This window comes from Urocampus carinirostris, chromosome 5 (assembly GCF_059441175.1).
Source record: "Urocampus carinirostris isolate Australia breed hairy pipefish chromosome 5, RoL_Ucar_1.0, whole genome shotgun sequence".
NCBI classification, from domain to species: domain Eukaryota; kingdom Metazoa; phylum Chordata; class Actinopteri; order Syngnathiformes; family Syngnathidae; genus Urocampus; species Urocampus carinirostris.
The window spans coordinates 16,012,007-16,032,970 of NC_142353.1; the positions used below are offsets into that span (position 1 = coordinate 16,012,007).

A 20,964-nucleotide genomic window follows, 5' to 3' on the forward strand; every position below is an offset into this window, starting at 1 on the left:
AATAAAGGCTATTCCGTGCGAAAAATTGCCAACAAACTGAGGATCTCCTACGAAGATGGGAACTACTCACTTCAGAAAACACCACAAACAGGCTGTAATCAGAGTAGAAAGATGAGTGGAAGGCATAACCAGCAATAGGACAAGTACATTAGAGTCTTTAGTTTAAAAAATAGACGGCTTAAAGGTACTCAACTAACATCTTGGTTAAATGGTCGCAACAAAACACCAGTGTTAACATCTCCAGTGAAGAGGTGTCTTAATTTAGTTCTCCCGTGTCTGGTATCATTTCTTTCAATCTTTTCCTGCTTGTTATAGGACTCCAGTCTCCAGGGCCTGATATCAATCCTGTCTGTCCCGTCCTGTCCGGTATAAACCCATCTGTCCGATATCTGCTCATGCAATTGGTATCGATCTCGTCGGCTTCTGGCTACCTGTCATTCCATGCCAGACTGCTGCATTATGTCTTCTGCCCAATGATTGCCGAATCACTGGCGTTTTGTGTTAACGTGTATGACTGCCCCATTTCCCGTAAAATAAAGCTTGTGTGAGAAACGTCACGCATCTGGGTCCTCCTCCTGTTCCGGTTCTTGACACTGAGACTGGTCAACAAAAGGAAGATATTAATATAGGCAAAATAACACAGAGATAGGACTACATATTTCATATATAAAGGTTTGACGTTTTTTACTGGAAAACACACAATTATCTGAGGGACCCCAAACTTTTGAACGGTATTATATGTGGTGTGATATATCACCTGGCTAAGGCACGTCAACAATGAGCCTGGCTATGCGGTACAAATGGAAAGCACCGATTCTTTGTGCGGGTTCTGAGCTTACACGGCTGTTTCAGGATATGATTGTCACTCCCCGTTGTAATTCCAATTCCTGTTGATATTTGTGAGGCGGTATTGCAATACAAAGCTTAAGAAAAGTGATGGAGACACATCATATGGAAAAGTCGGAAAAAACTTCAGTTGACTGAAAGAAATGCTTAGTTGCTGGTTTGGTCATGGAAGAAATCAAAGTTGTAAAATGTCTTTGTAAAAAGAGTGGACACGGATCACACAAACAGAGTGTAGAAAAACACCCATTGGTTTTAAAAATACTTCATAACATATTGGAGGAAAAAAAAAACGGAACTGTGTGTTGCCAAAAGGACACCACGGTATTTGACCCCACAATTCTGTATTTCCTCAAGTAGTGGCCGTGGACATATACTCAACACTTTAAAAGTCCAGTGAAATGCAGTAAAAAACAAATAATAATCATCTTTGCAGGTAGAATTTTCTTGTGCTGTTGGCTGATAATTTTCTCATTTTGAATGGACATTGTATTGTCTAGCGACTCCTAGAATAATAAAAAATATTTCATTAAAAAAAACAACAACAACTAAATTGTTTTAATAACGTGCTAAAATCCTGTACATTAATTTGTTGTATATATTCAGAACTGACATGATTGTCCGCCATTTTGCTGCTACTGGTACACCCAAAAAAAACAATAAAGCTTGTAAATGGCTGGGCAAGAAAATGAGAAGAAAAATTGCACAAACTGGTCACTATGAGTCTCTGTAGTTTGTATTCATCTTTGTGCTTTTTAGCACTCGTTTTCAATTGCACTACAGAATCTAGGGACATCTAGTGGTCATATATTACACAGTGTCCCTTTAAGTTGAAGAACTTTTCTCATGGCGAAACTACAGTCCGTGTCCCACATGCGGCCCATCAGGATTTTTAATCTGGTCCGCTAAACAAAAATGGTCACATAAAATATATACAGTATAACATAGAGGATTTTTAAAAAATGGTTCAACAAATTAAATTGGACTCATTCTTGTCCCATCTTGAGTATTTTACTCGCATGAATAAATAAAGAAAATATTTTTCATGACGTAATAATGTACTGCGATCAATAGCTGGCTAAAGTGTTCTGAATTAGCTATATTTTTAAATCTTTTTTGAAATGATGAAGATATTTAGCAAATTTTACGCAAAAACAGAAGCTCACCAATTGAATTTCGAGTTTATTAACGTTAATCAAATTTAGTGCTTTAAAACAACTTGATAATAGATTTAATTTTAAGTTTTTAATACCAATTTGATGAAATTAAAATATTTATTAAAAATATCAATTGAAAAATAACACGTATGTTTAGATGTCTGCATGCTTATCTGATTTAAAATACTTTATAAATCCCGATTTGTGTATGCGTATGTGTTTGTAAGTGACTTATAGGCTCTGAAACGGCTGAACTGATTTTCAGGGGGAAATTTACATAGGTTTAAATTATGCCTCTGCAAGTGTCATTAGCTAGGTTTCGTGTCAAAGCACCCCCAATAACTACCAACAAAATTGATAAGCACCTGCTTTTATGTGGTCTGTGGTTGTGGGGTCTTTTACACTCTCTGGCGGCCAAATCGGGTACTGTAGCTCCTGACCAACGACCACTATAAGCAGCCGAATATATCCATCCATCCATTATCCGCACCGCTTATCTTCGGGAGCCGAATTCAATTTTCTCTATTCATTTAGCTTGTTCGTTCTTAAATGCAAATGAGGAAAATTGAATAGGTCTACATTATTTTGTTTCCTCATGTACTGGGAAGACCAAAAAAAATGGATTCAATAAGTCCTTTTTTCCTCCCGGCCATATTTTTCCAACCCAATGATGGCCAAGACTCAAAAAGTTTGCCCACTCCTGGCTCATATCGACTATTTGAGGAAGTACAGTTAATCCGTCTTCTATTATTGTTGCGCAAACAGTGATAATCAGAAATACATCTTGGTAAAATGCAGGATAATTCCAACCCAACAACAATAAAGGACGTGTTTCCGAACGCTTTAGTAAAACCTTTACAGTTTTTAGACACAGCAGAAGTGGTACGTCTCTTTCGTTTGTGCAGTGTACCTAAAAAAGAGTGAGATTCCGACACTCCCCATCCGTCGACGAACACGGTTCAAGGGAGGGAAGAGGGTGGAATGGGTTTGGCACTTAAAATTTTAAGAAGGAGGGAGGTGAAGTCGAATGATCTCTTTGGACTGCGGCGGGATCCTATCGGGAAAACGCACGGTGAACTCTACGATGAGGTCGCCGCGTAGCGAGGGGTTCTTGGGGAAGGGTAGACCCTCTCCCCGGAGCCGCTTCACCGTCCCCGGCTTGATGATGTCGTGGCAGGGAAGGGAGACGAGACGCTTCTCTAATGTGGGGACACTGACGGTGCAGCCACACAACGCCTGCGGAGTAAACAGAAGATTTCATCATTGAAGGCAACAAATCCCCAAGTAGATCGATGACATCACATGCTAAGAACCAAAAGTCATGTATTGGTGCAGGAAAACTTCTATGAGCAGAGTTGGGATAAATGTCGTAAAGAACACTGCAACCCATTATTAAAAACATTTTGTAACTCTAGGTTTATTACTACTCAGTACATCATCACTACATTACTCCGCCACTTTATAAACGGAGATAAATGATTATGGTGTCCTCTTATTGGTGATTACTCTTGCTTCACATAAATCCCTCAATTGGTAAAGGCAATACCTTAACTTTGTTTACATTGACCTAAAAAATAAGACTGAATACAGTTATAGTGGCGCCATCTTAACCACAAAATACAAGATGCTGAATTCTTCCTTATGTAGATATTCTCCCTACCTAATATACTCGCACCTTTGTCAAAATTACAACTATAAAAGAAAATACTGAAATCGAGGAGAGTATATATATATATATATATATATATATATATATATATATATATATATATATATATATATATATATATATATATATATATATATATATATATATATATATATATATATATATATATATATATATATACATATATATAAGTATATGTATATATATTAAAAAAAAATAATAATAATAAAAAAAATATATATATATATATATATATATATATATATATACATACATATTAATGTATAACGGAAAAACAACGCAGCAAACGAGAGTACAGAATTTCGGGGAAAATACTGCCGAATCTGGTCTTTTTATTTGGAAAATTATTTTTTCAATCACCATGACTGTACAAACAAAAGAAAACGTTTTGGGCAGTACCCAAAAATGGAGGAGATCTTCGAGTGGTTAGAAACCCATAGACCATATGGATATAGAGTGTTTGGCCAAGTATTCGTTTGCAAGCTCTCAAACATGTACAATCCAAGAAAAATGAAAGGGTTGATTGCTTGCACAGGTTGGTATACATGTTTTCTTTTCTTATTTCTTTTATTATGTTGCTATTTTAAAGCAGTTTAAAGAGGTTCTATGCATATAACTGTATATACGGTTATCTGTAACTGGAAAGTTACTTTCAGAGTAACACGTCTTTTTTTGGTGTAGTCTAGGGGGTATATACAGTGAGTGTGTATTTTTGCTGGGGGAACTACATATTGCACAGAGACTAATTTTAGCAAACTTCACATTGCCGGCACTAATGAAGAGAGGTGGGAATTTTCTGAGCCCGTAAGTAGTTGGTGGGCTTGTCACACCGTCTGGCAGTACGGGAGGCAGTTGCACTAAGCTTCACCGCCTTATCACGATGCACTGACTTGCGTGTTTGTAGGACAACAGTAGGATGTTTTCTCTTGAAGGAGAATGAGCTTTTTTTCCCTCCGTGTGTTCAAATCACCATCCAGGCCACGAGACTAGATGGGGAAACAAATTGCTCCAGCAAAGCATTTCCATTGAGGTTTTTATTACATCCATTATCCGCATCGCTTATACTAAGTCGGGTCGCGGGGGTATTGGAGCCCACCCCAAGTATCATCAGGTGGGCAGGGGACACCCGAACAGGTTGCCGGCCCACATTAAGTCAGGCAATTCACTCGCTCATTCACACCTAAGGACAATTTAGAGTGGTCTATTAACCTGACATGCATGTTTTCGGAATGTGGGAGGAAACCAGAGTGCCTGAAAGAAACCCATGCAGGCACGGGGAGAACATGCAAACTCTGCATAGGAGGACTAGTATCTGGATTCGATCCCAAGACCTCAGAACTGTGCTGCGGGTGCCCTAACTAATCAGCCTTGAGGTTTTTAGCACTTTCCATTGTTTTCCACCATACAGTGACATCTTGTGGTCAAAGAATACACACCATCACTTTAAATACTCTGAAACTGACAGCTACTGATATGAATAAAAATGATCAAACTTGATAAAAGGCTATGAAGCCATTAAGCCTGGAGAGGGATAGGCGCCATCAGGTTGTGCTTGCCCAAGACACACCAGAGGAAATGGTGCCCCTACAACCCTAGTGGTTAAGGGATCCAACAAACCAACCATACACATTGAAAGCCTGTTTTAAACAGAAATCGTCCTCAAATAGTTTTATCTGTAATTTAATCAACTCCTATGTAGTTGGATCCCTTAACCACTAGAGTCATAATGGTGTGTCTTGGGCAAGTACAGCCTGGTGCAACCCAGCCAACATACGGTCTCTAACCAGGGACCTTTAGCGTGTTAGGCGACTGTGCTCACCACTGCACTACGGAAACACAGTAAAAGCATATACGCAAGCAAAAATCCAAACAATTTGGTGTCATTACACTGGCCCACTGTCATGATACTTTAAGGCCGGGGTCTTAAACCCGCGGCCGATGGGCCAATTGTGGCCCGCAGGACAAGAGTTTGAGGCCCCCGCTTTATGAAAGTTTAAAGGGACTGTGAATCATTAAGAGCCTGCCTACCAGTGTAAAAATAAACAATTGTTAAAAAAATATGTTGGTTTAAAAAAACAAAATCTGATACAAGCTTTTGTTTTAAAATGCATGTAGGTCAAGACATTTGTATTTATTTTACATGGCATGAGCTAATTGTTCACCATCTTACTGCTAAAAGTTAAAAAAAAACGTTTTTATCTTCTTTTTCCCTTTTATATTTCTTTTTCCAAATGTGTTATTTTTCCTTCTTCCCTTTTAGCTTTGTTTCCTTCTTTTTTCAACCTTCTCTACTCAATTTACTCCCTTTTGTATTTTCTCTGTTCTCTCTTTTTAAAAGGCTGAAAAGAAAATGGGAAGGAAATTGTGTTTTTTGGTCACTTTGAGTCTACGTAATTTGTGTTCTTCCTTGTGCTTAGTAGTACTTTTTGGTTGCACTATACAATACAGCGACATCTAGTGGTCAGATAATACACACTGTCCTTTTCTCATAAGTGCAGCCCGAGCAAATTATGGATTCATTTATCCATAAGTGATTAATTTTTGCAGCACATCGGCGCAGTGGTTAGCGCTTGTGCAGCACAGTTCTGAGGTCATGAGATTGAACTTTTTGTGTAGAGTTTGCATGTTCTCCCCGTGCGTGCACTGGTTTACTCCGGGCACTTCGGTTTCCTCCCAGATTCCAAAAACATGGATGTCAGTTTATTGGCTGGTCCAAATTGTCCCTAGGTGCGAATGAGTGGGCTGTCTGTCTCTGTGTTCCCTGTGACTGGCTAGCAACCAGTTCCCACTGCCCAAAGATGGCTGAGATGGGCTCCAGCACCCTTGTGACCCTACTGAAGATAAGCGGTGCAGATAATGGATAGATGGATGATTATTTTTTTATACTGACTTTGATTTTTTTTGTTTTTTGTTTTTAGATCTTATTTTGTGTAGGGATTTTTGTAAAAAGTTCCATAGTGCAACATTTGATATCAGAGGGTTTCTGGTGGAAAACCCGATTCGGCCTGAAACCTCATCCGCACTTGAGCTTCAACGGCCACCAAGTAAATCGAGTTTGAGACCCCTGCTTCAAAGGGATTTTGATGCCTCATCTGAAAGGAATTTTAACCAGAAGGGTCAGCAGGGAGATCCAGGCTGCTGCTGAATTTTCTAGCATGACATCAGATCTTTTCTATTGAAAGAGCTGCAGTACATTACATATGCGATTGTGATGGATGCGGTTGGAAGGGACTCCTCACCTTCTTGCAATGCGTGACACATCACTTATAATAGACCAGCCAGTGTATCTAATAGACACAGGTGTACTGAGCCACTATAACTTGATAATAAACATTTTGAAATCAGAACTTTAAGGCATATTCTCATTTGCCTTTAGACAGCAGTCAAACTCCACACGATTTATTACATGGCTGTCCCCCTTGATCTTATTCATGCATGCAAAATCTGCAGACGGCCGAAAGAGCTTAGGGAATTTAAATCAATGTGTTTCGCTTTCTTATCTCTGAATGTTGGAGATGAGAGGGCAATTATGGCCTTGGCAGTAGCCAATGAGGTTGGGTAGGCCAATAGCCACAAGTAGGGCATTAGATGAGATCTAATAATAATTCATTTTCTTCATTTATTTCATGTTTACTTTTCTGATTATCATTCGCCGTTGAGTAGAGGGGCCCACTGTAAAACTGAAAAAAATGATGACTATTTGAATGATAATGATACTTGTTATCTTATGCCAATTTTAACTTGATTGTCTAACCTTTGTTCATTATTATATGTTTTTTGGTAAAGATTATGAGCAAAATTATCAGTCCTATCAAATACTTTTTTCTTAATAAAAAAAACTACCAGCAAGCAAAAACAAAGAAATATCAATGCGCTTTTCATTATTTATAGTTACCCCTTACGAGGAAGAAAAATTATCCATAAAATGAGCATTTAAAAAACTCCTGACTATATATTTTTTTACTTTTTTTACTAGTAGCATTAAAAACATCCCTAAAATTGGCTACATTTTAGACTACAATAAGTAGGTGAAAAAAACAACAAAAATAAGACAAATGATCTTAAAATATTCAATATCATTTTCTAAGTTTTGGTTTCTTATTATTTGTTACTTTATCAAAATGTAAGATCAAAACTATCTGCCCTATCTGATACTTTATTTTAAAATAAAAAGAAGAACTAGCCAGCAAAAATATACATTAAAAATGTCTAAAGTGCTTTTACAATAAAATCAGAAAAAGTAACCATTGAATTAGTGTTTTTAACAAGAGAAAAAGAGTAAAGAAAAAAAACATGAAAAAAATACTGACTAAAGATTTTATTCCCCGCAGTAAAATAGGAAAAAATCCTCCCTAAAATTATCTAAACTTTAAACTGGATCTTAAGATATTTTGATTTATTTTTCTAGTATAATAAGAAAGGAAATTCCTGTAAATTAGTAATAGTAGCAGATATCACTAACACAAGGCAACAATTATTATTATTATTTTTTAATAAAATAATGAAAATAATTTTTTAAAAGTGTTCACAATTATCATTTAGCTGCCATTGTACACAATTAAGCCATGTTTTGTAATTTAAAAAACAGTAAAATCGGAAAGAATATGAGCAAAGCTTGCATTTGGTGATGAGACTAGATTTTTTTTTGGTATTGTCATTAGAAAACTGCTTTTAGCATTCCATGGCAGAATTTTAATATACAAGCTATTGCTTGTGTTATACATAAAGGACAACATTTATCAGCACTTCAGGGGAGAAATAAGAGAGGGGTCGGGAACCTATGGTTCACGAGCCATAAATGTCTCTTTACATAAATATGTATGGCTCGGAGACAAAATTAGTACCATGCACATTTTCTACATGGCAACCTATAATTACATGAGCAATTGATTTTCTAATGGCAGAAAATCATATCAACTATGGAATTACCACCTTACTGTCAAGTGCGTGTATATATATAGGGCACATTTCTACTACAGTTTAGAGTCAAGGTGTCAAACCAAAAACCCAGTTTTGGCTGTAGATCGCTATGGAATCCTTTATATGAAAACTCATTAAGTAGTCAATTTTCACTGTTGAGAAGCTTTGATGAAACTCCACAGAAAAAATCTAAATACCCTAACATGCCAGAAGAGCACCTAATTTTGATTGGTTGAGTGGTAGGGATGGGTGGAGCTATGTAAAGAGCGCAAGCGCTTTCTTCCTGTCTCTCAGCGCGCGCCGTCTGCACCAAAAGGTAAATACTCAGATCTTCATTTGCAGAACTTTGTGACATTTTTACGAAAGAACTCTGATTGCACATTATTTTGAAACCATTATTTAAAAAAAAAATCAAATTGAGCCACAAGGATCTTAAGTAGTTGCGGGAGAGAGACAAGTCTGACATTACTTGACACATTATTCGTATTTCATTCATTTGATCAACTCATCAAAAGTCACAACGTGAAATAAAATGTGCTGAAAAATGACCTTTTGTCTGAAGTGTGGGTTTAGCGGTTTTGTTGAATTTTGTCTCAAAATATACTGTGTGGCTCTTTTCAAAATCAAATCAAAATATTTTGCTTTTATGGCTCTTTGAGTCAAAAAGGTTTCCTTATTCAAATTAGTTATTTGACACACTCCTATCATCAAATTTGAGCTCCCATCCCGCCAACCTAAAATCACTTCTTGCGCTTCCTATACACTACGGTAGTGTTCATTTTACCTCTGAAAAGTGATGGGACTCGCATGCTCAAAAATCTATGGGTCCCAACAGAGATCTATGGGTCCCCAAAATTTAGTGTTATCGAGGTTGAAATTGTAAATCGGCGACAAATATATAATAAAAATCTATACATTCATTCAGTTTTAACCATCACAGTTTATTGGTAATAAAAATCAGTTATCACTTCAAGATTTTTCAGTTCACAACAATATTGTACATTATACAAATTAATATTGCTGAAATAATTATATTAATCTATATTTTCATTCAGTTTTAATCATCACAGTTAATCGGTAATAAAAAGCAATTATCGCTTCAGATTTTTCAGTTCACAATATTGTCAATTATGCAAAATAGTATTGCTGAAATATTAGTCTATATATTCATGCAGTTTTAATCATAACACTTACAAAGCCGTTATCACTTCAGTTTTTTTCATATATTCTTCGTGGTTTGCTGTCACGCCACAGTTGTAATGCCTTCTCAAGGTCCAATCCATTATCATCCTCCTCATAGCGTAACCAGGAATAAAGTTAAGTCCATTTTGGCAGAAAAGTCCTTATCTTGCTTAGGAGTATTATTTTGTTTATTTTCTTTCGTTGAGTCGTTCACTTCAACACACGTGTTTTCCTAGCCTCTCGTGTTTTCCTAGCGATCTTCCGCATGAATTCTCCGCCGTTTTTTCGTGCCGGAATTATTGCCGTTGTTATCACTTTCTGCATTATGTTTCGACTTATTACTGGCACTGAAGAAATGACCAATTTTGTGTTGATTTTCACCTTCCCTCGACGACAACCACCACAACAATGACGTAATATCGATCTGCGTGCAGACGAAAACTCGAACCGCGAGACCAAAACGACAATGGCGGATCTGCCTGACGAAAAGTTTGGAGTGCGGTAAATCTTTGTTAAAAATAAAAGTAATCGGTAATAATGACAATTTTGTGTCGAAAAAGTTGCGTCCCGGGGACGCACGTTGATTTGACACTATGCGTCCCCAGCAAAAATGATGCGTCTAGGACGCAGGGATGCAGGTAAACGAGAGCACTGCCTACCATTTAAAAGTTTGGGTACACCCAGACAATTTTGTGTTTTACATGAAAAAGTCACTTTTATCTATAAAATGAGTTGTCAAATGTCTGTGTTGTTCTGCCCATTATAATAAGTATCTCCCTTTTGGTAGCCAGTCTCAGATCATGGCTTTTTCTTTGCTACTCTACCTTGAAGGCCAGCATCTCTGAGTTGCCTTTTCATTGTATATCTTGACACTGGTCTTTTGAGGGTACCATTCAACCAAGTTGCTAGTTGAAGACCTGCAAGGTCTCTATTTCTCAGACTAGAGACTCCAATGAACTTATCCCCTTGTTTGATCTTCACTTTCTACTCTGGTTAGAGCTTGTTTCTGCTGGTCTCTGAATGGAGATCTGCAGTTTCTCGGCCATTGCTAAAAATAGGATAACCTTCATTTCTTACAACAAGAATAGACTGTTGAGTTCCACACAAAATCTCTCTTTTTCTGGTTATTCTGAAAGTTTAATCCCACCCACAAATGTGATGCTCCAAATATTTGACCAGCTCAAAAGAGGGTCAGTTTTATAGATTTTCTAACAAGCTAATTTCAGCTGTGCTAATGTAATTGCACAAAAATGTTTTATATAATCCATTAGCCTTCTAAAACAATTATCAAACACAATGCACTATTAGAATGATGGAGCGCTGGATTTTGTAAATGAGCCTTTATATACAACTATTGCATTAAAATAGACATTCGCAGCTAAAATAAACATTCACCACATTAACAATATCTAGGGTGTATTTCTGATACGTTTTATGTTATCGTCATTGAAAAATCTGAATTTCCTTGAAAAATAAGGACATTTTTAAGCAACCCTGAACCTTTGAACTGTATTGTACGTCGGCTGCAGGAAGAAGGTGTAACTGTTTAAACACACTTGCGTATTCTGAACTTTATGTCAAAGGCAAGACGGCCTGATATGACCTCAACTCCATTCCAAATAACCTCTCTGGCATCTTTGAGAATATCTTCCACTTAGTTCCAGAAAGTGGCAGTGCTTTTTAAAAAGCGTTACTTGCGTGAGAAGTCAAAATCGTGCTGCACGGGCGACTTCGTGGGCGCAGTTAATTAGACATGCAGCCGGTCTCGGTAATAGTAGACAAGTGAACGCCACAGTCTGTCTGAGTACTAAATGTGCCGAGACCGCCTGCATGTGTTTTTGCCTGGTTGGTGTGCATTGAGCTTACGCAGCAGACTGAACAAGAGGAGATCAGCGGCCGTGCGCCAGTCACACAGGGACAACACATTCACCACAATACTGTTGCAGAGGATCCCCTCAAGGTTGATTTAACACACAAACTCAGCAGAAATACGTTTTGACGGCTAACCTCAGTCGTATCCATTCTGCTCAGTAACAGTGGATTAGATACACTTACTATCCACAACATTAGGGGAAGCATACATCAATTCTGTGTTAGCAGATTTGATTGACGACACATCAATGGAGTAAAACTTTACCATTGGCTCAAAGTCAAGGAACACGTCCATTTTTTTTAGTATAACCCTTGACTTAAAATTCAAGAAATTGGTGTTTAATGCTGTTGTGGATGCAAACACAGCCAATTTTACTTTTCATTCCCTTTAAATCTCACTGTGTCAAGAGAGCTCAGAAATCTGTGAAGGACATTTCCCACATTTGACATGACTTGTTTGAACTGCTGCTCGTAGGTAGGTGATTTAGTTTAGAACTAGTAGATTTAAAAACTGGTTATAAGCAATAATCATCCTCAACGGTCCAAAATGAATAAAACCCTGGTTACCATGCTTAAAGAATGTGCAATAGCTACAAGGAATGATTTATGCGTTTATGTTTATTTTTTAATTATAATTACTTATTTCTCATTATTACTCTTAAGTTATTATTCTAAACTGTGGCATTTTATCTTGTAAATGTTTTTTTACCATCAGGATGGTATTTTGTGAATTTCACCTGTAAGAAGGACAATACATTTTATTCTGTTCTAAATGTGAGAGGGCCAGTCTTTGATGTAAAAGTAGCAGAAACTGATCTGAGTCCATGCAGGGGATGGGAGCACAAGAAGTACAGTATATTGATAGGGATTTCCCAACAGGCTGCAAACTGCAAAAAAAAAAGACTAAGGAGATTGCTGGTTGGTCGTCAAAAGGGGTTCGCATCATCAGTTACTAAGGTCAATCATGGCTGTCGTGTTTATGCAATTACGAACCCTCCATCTTGTTCGGCTTGGCAGGAGTTGACTCTTACAAAATACATGGAAAAAGTCTGCTCCTTAATTTTTTCGAGTCTTAACCATGAAAGGAGTCATGCCTCCAACAGAAACCTCACATCATGTTTCTGATAGCCACCGTTAGCTCCCCCAATTGATTGCACATGCTCTTTGGGCGGATCCATGGGGCTCCACAGAATTAACACTAAAAATGTTTGCATAGGCAGCATGGCCGCTAATGGTGTGTGAGTGTGTGTGTGAGAATGGGTAAAGTGTGAAGCACATTGTATAGCGCTTTGGGAGGTCTTCATTGACTTGAAAAGCGCTACATAAATGCAGACCATTTACCATTTATCATTGAGCTACTTAACAAAAATAAGGGGGGACTGATAAGAATGAGTGACTTACCTCTTTGAGGCTGATCCTGCAGTTATAAATAATGTTGGAACCATCTCTCTTGAAGTGGGTGTGGCCCTTGTCTTTAAGCACAAAGGCAATGTCAGCAGGAATATTCTCAGGGGTCTGATCTCCCTCTTTGGGGAAGGTGATCTTGGTTCCCTCCTTCCAGCCCTTCTTGATCACGATGTTGAGAATCTTGTCCTCTGTCCTCAAGCTCCTCCCATCCGGGTTCAGCCTACGGCGTGTGATCTTCATGCGCTTGGTGCAGCCGTGGAAGATCTCCTCCAGTGAGACCTTCAGCTCATGGACCACCGGCGGGTCCTGCCGTTTTTGATTTCCCAGGGACTCGGAAGGCCCGCCCCTCCTTCTGCGGCCCTCCCCCGGGTAGCCGTTTTTCACCCCGCTCGCAAAGCCAAACTGCCTCCCGAAGTGGGCAAAGTGCTCGTCTTCGTCCATGTCCACTTCCTGCTCTGCCTCATTGCCGTGGTCGTTGTGGAAGGCAAAACCGTTGGAGCGGCCGTGGCTGCGGTTGGCGCTGAAAAACATGTCGAAAGGGTTGGAGCCACCGAAGAAGGAAGCGAAGGTGGCGTGGGGGTCTCCGTGGAAAGTGTAGTGGTGCGTCGAGGAGCCCGATGCACCGGATGAACTGCTGTTTCCTGTTTTTAATCCTGTAAACAAGGGCAAATCGAGGTCAATTGATGTCAAATGAAATGCTATGGTTTGCTACTGGAGATGGTACTATACCGAGAAGCAAAGGCATTGGTTTGGCCTTTAAGTGATCACATGTTACTGGTGGGGCTAAACAATGATTATTTGACACAGCCCCTGCGTCCATTCCAAAACTAGGCCCTTGCCAAAAAGATTAAAAACTTTAGCCATATTTTTATATTTCTAAGCTAGCCGCAAAAGCGCTTCATGTTGAAATGGCTGTTAGCAGGTTACTAAACATCAATGAAAAGAAACAACTGTCAAAATAAATGATAACAGGATATTCATCAACAATTAAAAACAACACATAACTCAGCTGCAGTTTTGCAACGCCTCACAAAAAGTATAAAAAGCTCACTTCGAATGTCACTTTCACACAATTGTCAGATTGTAGCTTTGTCTGTATCGCAATGGTGTCCACAATATTATGCCATCAAACAAACTTCTTGAGAAAGAAGTTATCTCCACATTCGCATTACTCAGAATTCAGCAAACACCTGGAGGACAACAGAGGAATGCTGCAGTCTTTCAAAACAACACAGATTCTATCGATGATAAAAAATCCAGACAAGGGGACGTTAATCAAAAATTAATTTGTCATCGGCTTCCATATGATACTTGGCAACAGAATCCCTAAAGACACAATTTATACACCTACACAAACACACACACACACATAGCTTGATACAAAACACCCACAGATGCAAACTCCAGTGGCTATTCTTATCTCATCTATCTTAGCCATGTGTCTGTAAGCAAAGCGAGTGACACCCTCAAAAGTCCAGCACTAGCGTCTACGACGCTATGTTGGTTCATGAGCTATTTCCATCACTCCACTTACAGGACACAAAATTAGGTGTTAATTACTGGTGTTGCAGTTTACAGTGTTGTAAAATTCAAACATACTCTGAAAAGTGTCAAATATAACTCCAATTTGGGTCAAAAAACAATCTATTACTTCTTGGTTAACAGAAACAGCCCTGACAAACATTGTGTAATCTTTCAATTTTTTTGTCAACGTGAGTAAAACTACCCAACATAATGGGTCAGGTTAATCCAAGTATACGGTTGTTTCTATTATTGGCTCCAAGGGTTTTTGACAATATCTGTATATTAATTGTTATTGCAACATCCATTGCAGCCTGCTCATTCTGGAAGGGGGATGACCTCATGTACGGTCCCTTCGCAAGGTTTCTTCATTTGCCTCATTTTAATGTTTTTATAGTTTTTCTTTCCCTTCATGTAGGTTTTAGATCAGGGGATTGTGTAATAATAGTCTGTAGTTTGCAATAATCTGTGGTTTACGCAGCCCTTTGAGATTCCTTGTGATTAAGAGCTATACAAATAATCTTGACTTTTTAAAACAACGCCCCGAGAGTGAGTCTTCTGTTTTTAAAATGTATTTTCTCCATTTGAGTGACCTGAAACATATGGGTCATATTGTACAACAGCCCCCCCAGCCAAAAGGCTGTGTCATGTTATTAAAATAAATGCTTATTTTGTGACAAAATTGTGTTGTATTCCAACATCAAATAATAGGCTTATATTGTACAAACCAAACCAAAATGTAAATGGTCTGCATTTATATAGCGCTTTTCAAGTCAATGAAAACCTCTCAAAGCTCTTTACAATGTGCTTCACACTTTTCCCTTTTACACACTAAATAACCGATAGCAGCGTCAGCTATGCAAGGCAACTACTTGCTATCGGGGGCATTAGGGATTCAGTGTCTTGCCCAAGGACACTTCGACATATTACAGGAGGAGCCGGGAATCGAACCTGCGACCTCTTACCAAGACGAGCGCTTTACCACCTGAGCCAGTGCAGCCTCATTGTTTGAAATAATGCCCCTCACAGTAATCATTCTGATTTTTTTATGATAAGATCAAAAATGTAATAATTTTGAACAACAAAAACTCAGATTGATGGTTGAATTAAATATACCCATCTACTGGATTGTTGTTTTTTTGACCCGATTAGCTTTTTTTGACACAAGTTTCTTTACAGTCCAACAAGCTTAATTTCGAAAAACCCAGACAGTTATTCTCCACCAAAACAGCAATGCTCTTACCTTCTTCCCCGAGCTGGTCATAGACGAGCCTCTTCTTGGGATCGCTGAGCACTTCGTAGGCCTCAGCGATCTCTTTGAACTTCTCCTCTGCATCGGCATCAGTGTTTTTGTCTGGGTGAAAGCGCAGGGCCATGCGCCGATAGGCCTTTTTGATCTCCTCCTCGTTGGAACCCTTGGGGATGCCCAGAGTCTTGTAGTAGTCTTTCCCCATGGCTCTGTACAATTTTAAGCCCTTCTTCCACTCACACTGTGGAAGAGAAGTGCATACAATTTTAAGGTCTTAATTGTCAAATGATTTAAGAAGGAAGCTTGCATATGAGGTAGCTTACGCATTTGTGCATATGACTTAGATATTTTTTTATACCAGCATTGAAGAACAGAACACTTGGACACAGTAACCTTTACCCGATGCATTACCCCTCTTCCGCTTTAACACACCCGTTCAAAAGTTTGGGGTGTCAAGGTTAAAACTTGAGACTGTATTAATATGAAGAAAAAAACACACTCTGTGTCGGAGATCTAGGTTTTGGATAGCCCTTCCATGGGAACCATGTGGTTCCAGGATCGGATCAGGAAGGAAAAAACTCTCCGCCCGTGGCTAGAGGCTCATTTATTGGAAAACACAAGAATGAAACAACACATGAGATTGGTTTAAACAGGAATCACATGTTTAATGCAGTGAATGATGTTGGTCGCTAGATGACGTTCCAGTATTAAAAATGAGCAATAAGGATAGTGAAACATTGTAACACAATGCGTCTCTGTAAGTGTAGGGGGGCGAGCTCTTTTCTCGAGCAGGCTTCCCGCTACCAAAAACGAAGGCCATCTTGAATAATGGTTAGCTGGCCCCAAGGGGATACAATTGTTGCAAGAATACAAACAGCAACTGGATATGATCTTCGGCTTTGAGACACTTTTGACGATAACATCATACAAAAGCACATTCAAACTATAATCAAACTATAATCAAACTATAATTTACCTTACATGGCGTTGCTTAGAAATGTCCTTATATTTAAGGGAAAGTCATTGCTTTTATCAATGAAGATAATATGAAACTTATCAGAAATACACCCCATACATTGTTAACGTTGTAAATTACTTAAGTTACAAATGTCTGTTTTTTAATGCAACATCTACATAGGTGTATAGAGACCCAGAACTCCTGTATTCTGATAGTACATTGTGTTTGCTAATTGTGTTACAATGCTAATGGTTAATTAGAAAACCTTGTGCACTGATGTTAGCACAGCTGAAAGAAAATTGAGCCGGTTAGAGAAGCTATTAAGGTGACCTTACTTTGAGCTAGTCCAGTATCTGGAGTATCACATTTGTATGTGTGATTAATCCCTCAGAATGGCCGGAAAAAGGATAACTTTTGTTTGAAACTTGACAGACTTCACGTTCGAGGAAATGAAGGCTATTCCATGCGAGAAATTGCCAAGGAACTGAAGATCTCCAACAATGGTGTGTACTACTCCCTTCAGACAACAGCGCAAATAGGCTCTAAGGAGAGTACAAAGAGAAGTGGGAGCCCCCACTGCACAAGCAAGAGGACAAGTATATTATAGTCTGTAGTTTGTGAAATAAACACCTAACGGGTCCTCAACTAGCAGTTGCGTAAAATAGCACCCGCAAAACACCAGTGTCAATATCTACAGTGAAGTGGCGACTCTGAGATGCTCGCCTTTAAGGCACAGTGGCAAAAAAAGCCGCTTCTTAGACTGGCCAACAAAATACATATGGGCCAAAGATCAAATAGGCAAAAGAAACAGACATGAGAGTTATAAATTATTCTATAAATAAAAGTGTGATTTTTTTTTTCACGAAAAACACAAATTTGTTTGGGTGACACCATCATTTTTGAACAGTAATGTGTTTCTTGACCCCTCAAAACCCTTAAAAAAGCAAGACCAACAAAAATAGGTAAAAACATCCAAGTGTCGTGCACTCTGTCCTCGTCCGAACCATAAACGTCTTTGAATACTGGGACACATGGCGGTCTTCCAACACTTGAACGATGACACAAAACCCTCCGCCAGCTCAATGATGTCATCACCAAGGACTGCAAGAGGATTCCAGTGGCAATCTGCTCTACTGAACTCCGTGGCTAAAAGGGTTAAGGCAGTGTCGAAGAATAATAGTGGGCACTGTCCGAAATAAAATTGGAAACATATCTCAGTATATTTCAAAGTGGATGGATTTGATTTATTACTTATTTATGGTTTGAAGTCTTTATTTACTGGAGATATATTACAGACACTTTGGACCTATTCACTTCAGAGCACAAATGGGCATTTTTTTGAGTCCCAGGCCACATTGGGCTAATAAATTTGGCAGAGGGGCAAGGACCAGGAGTAAGAAAAAAAATGATGGATCGATTCGATTTTTTTTTTTAATATCTGCCGATAGTTTCAAATCCGATACCTCAGTGATAGTTGAGGGAAAAAATATTCAGATAATGGTTTATAATAAGATAGTTTTATCAAAATGATTTTGAAACACTGAGAATGAAAGTAAAGCAATATATTAGGACCCTGTTTTGAAGCATTGAAATTGATAATGTGCATTGAAAAAATGCAATTTGGCTAGCTCAGAGGTTTAATTTGTCTTTCAAGAAACTTGATTATTACTTAAATACTAAAAATACTAGAAAATAATTCCAGCTTTTTGAAAGTTGGCTCAGTACACATGAAAGCTTCATGAAAAAAAAAAATCTATTTTTTCCTTAAATGGACGAGATTGGCACCAAACTAAATTTCTTTCTTAGAAATACTTGATTGACTCACGGGATCGGAGCGTGTTCGGAGTGCGGAAGTGGATCTCCCGGAGCAGGAGATCGGAGTGTGGTCAAACGGGAAAAACGTGTCGATAGCCGGAGTGGGGTATCATAACGTGCTTGCATTGCATAAGCAGAGGTTTGCTGACGGACTGACAAAGGGTAAGTGAGAGCTCTGAGCTTAAATAGGAGGGGGAACCAATCAGGTAACCAGCAGCCGCTGGCACCAAATGAGCGGGTGAGTGTAATGAGTAATCATGACACTACTTGCTTTTGTTATGGGGGTTAAGCTATCAATTACTGTATTTTGTGTGAATTTAAAGGTAACAAAACATTTGCATGACAGGACTAGATTCCAAGTATGTCAAACACCTTACTACATGTCAAGTCGTGTTTATTTGTATAGCCCTTAATCACAAGGAGTCTCAAAAGGCTGCACAGACCACAGATTATGGCAGACTATTATGACACCATCCCCTGATCTAAAACCTACATGAGGGCAAGGAAAAACCTCAAAAACCTCAACATGAGGAAAATGAAGAAACCTGGAGAACCGCACATGAGATAATCCCTCTTCCAGGATGACCAGGCTGCAACGGATGTTGTAATAACAAATAATACAAAGATATCGTCAACAGGAAATATAGTTTATTCATAAACTATAGAATATAAGTGTTTTAAGCTTAGATTTAAACAATTCCACTGAGGTTGCAGATCGAATCTTAGGGAAAATAATAATTACGAGAAACATTCTTATTTCTTTCTCCTTGTTCACTGAATCACTAAACGATCCATATTTTAGCAGTTTTAAATATATTTCCCCATACGTTGTGTTCGTCCAATATATTTTGTCCTTTATTTCGCTGATCGTAGTAAGGTGAATGTGAGGACAGCAACTCGAGAAATCGTTCAGCCCCAAGGAGTGCATGTAAGGTCTCTCTTCCAAGTCAGCAGTGGACCAAACGGAGCATTAGAGTGTTGCCATGGAGATAGGGATGCTGATTTATTTTAGTCAGGTGTATTGCAAAGACAAGGAATCCCCAACCACTGCTTTGTAAAAAGGGATTTTCCTGATCCGCTTGGAATCATAGCAAACAATAATTGAAAATTATAGTTATATGCACGGCGTTGAATTGAATGGCAGCTTTTGCCTCTAGCTTTATTGTACACTGCAGTACTAACGGTAGTCGGGTGAATACAATGCAATAGATAGGTAGAATTTATTAAAGAAATTGTCTTCATAATTACACATTACTTCCATGTTTCCCGATTGAAATCAAACAATGCTGCACTCAAGCTAATGCAGTATGAAACGTTCCAGTGCATACAATATGACATGGTAGGGAAAATGAAAACTGTAGACATTCGTACCGGGTGTTCGCATCAGCAGGTTTCGGAAGCCGGCCGGCTTCTCATTTCGCTCCAGCCCGGTTCTGTGCTTCCTCTCCCGGTGCCAGCTGGGCCAGAATCGCCGGTTCCGTTTCTGGTAACGTCAGCAGAGAAAATAACGTGTGAGCTGACCAGAGTGGAATAGTGATGGGAATTCCGGCTCTTTTTAGAGAACCAGCTCATTTGGCTCGGCTCAATGAGAGGTGCTGGCTATTTCGGCTCGCAAACGGTTCTTTAGATTTTGTTTTTAATGATATATTATCAATAATAATGACATATTATGCACCTATTTAATGCATTTTGAAACTGTATTATGCTACTACATTGTAGTAGCCTTTATTGTTTCAATATACTGTACAGTGAAGTTTTACCTAATTTAAACTTTGACATTGTGAATACTACGGATGTGACACTACTTATAGAGAGAGAGGGAGAAAGAGAAATAAGAGGAGACAGAGATATAAAAAGAAAGAGAGACCGAAGGAAAGAAAAAAAGAAAAAAGAAAGAAAGAAAGAGAAAGAAAGAAGAAAGATATATAATAAGAGAGAGAGGCCGAAAGAAAGAAAGCAAAAAAGGGAAAGAAAGACAGTGAAAAAGATCGAAAGAGAAAGACGGGAAAGAGAAATAGAGGAATACAAGAAAGGAGTGAGAAAGAGAGAAACAGGTAAAATGAGAAACAGGGAAAATGAGAAAGAGAAAGAAAGGGATAGCATGAGAGAGAGTGTTTGGTAGCAAGCGAAAGAGGAGAAAAGGATAGAGTAAAGGAATAAAACAGTGAGAAGGCTAGAGAAAGAGGGATATAGAGAAAGAAAGAGGGGAAATGAGAAAGAGAAAGAAATTGAGAACATAAGTGAGAGACAGAAAGAGAAAGAGAGAGAGAGAGAGAGAGAGAGAGAGGGAGAGAGAGAGAGAGAGAGAGAGAGAGGGAGACAGGACAAGAGGGTGAGAGAGAGAGAGAAG

General features: G+C 38.6%; 1 protein-coding gene across 1 annotated transcript; it reads right to left on the minus strand.

Moving 5' to 3' along the window:
• Positions 1 to 262: 262 nt before the first annotated feature.
• On the minus strand, positions 263 to 20,113 carry dnajb5 (DnaJ heat shock protein family (Hsp40) member B5). The gene is made up of 4 exons (XM_088335964.1): positions 19,986 to 20,113; positions 15,836 to 16,082; positions 13,066 to 13,724; positions 263 to 3,236 (listed from the first exon to the last, which is right to left on the minus strand). Exons 2-4 carry the CDS (start codon positions 16,044 to 16,046, stop codon positions 3,003 to 3,005), a joined length of 1,104 nt encoding a protein of 367 aa, XP_088192090.1. The 5' UTR covers positions 16,047 to 16,082; positions 19,986 to 20,113; the 3' UTR covers positions 263 to 3,002.
• Positions 20,114 to 20,964: the final 851 nt, after the last annotated feature.

Excerpts from the sequence above, each read along its gene's own strand:
- dnajb5 (XM_088335964.1), bottom strand. The coding sequence starts at position 16,046 with ATGGGGAAAGACTACTACAAGACTCTGGGCATCCCCAAGGGTTCCAAC. Across the intron at positions 13,725-15,835 it reads TGACCAGCTCGGGGAAGAAG|GATTAAAAACAGGAAACAGC; the intron begins GTAAGAGCATTG and ends CCTTGTTTACAG. Across the intron at positions 3,237-13,065 it reads GCAGGATCAGCCTCAAAGAG|GCGTTGTGTGGCTGCACCGT; the intron begins GTAAGTCACTCA and ends TTTACTCCGCAG.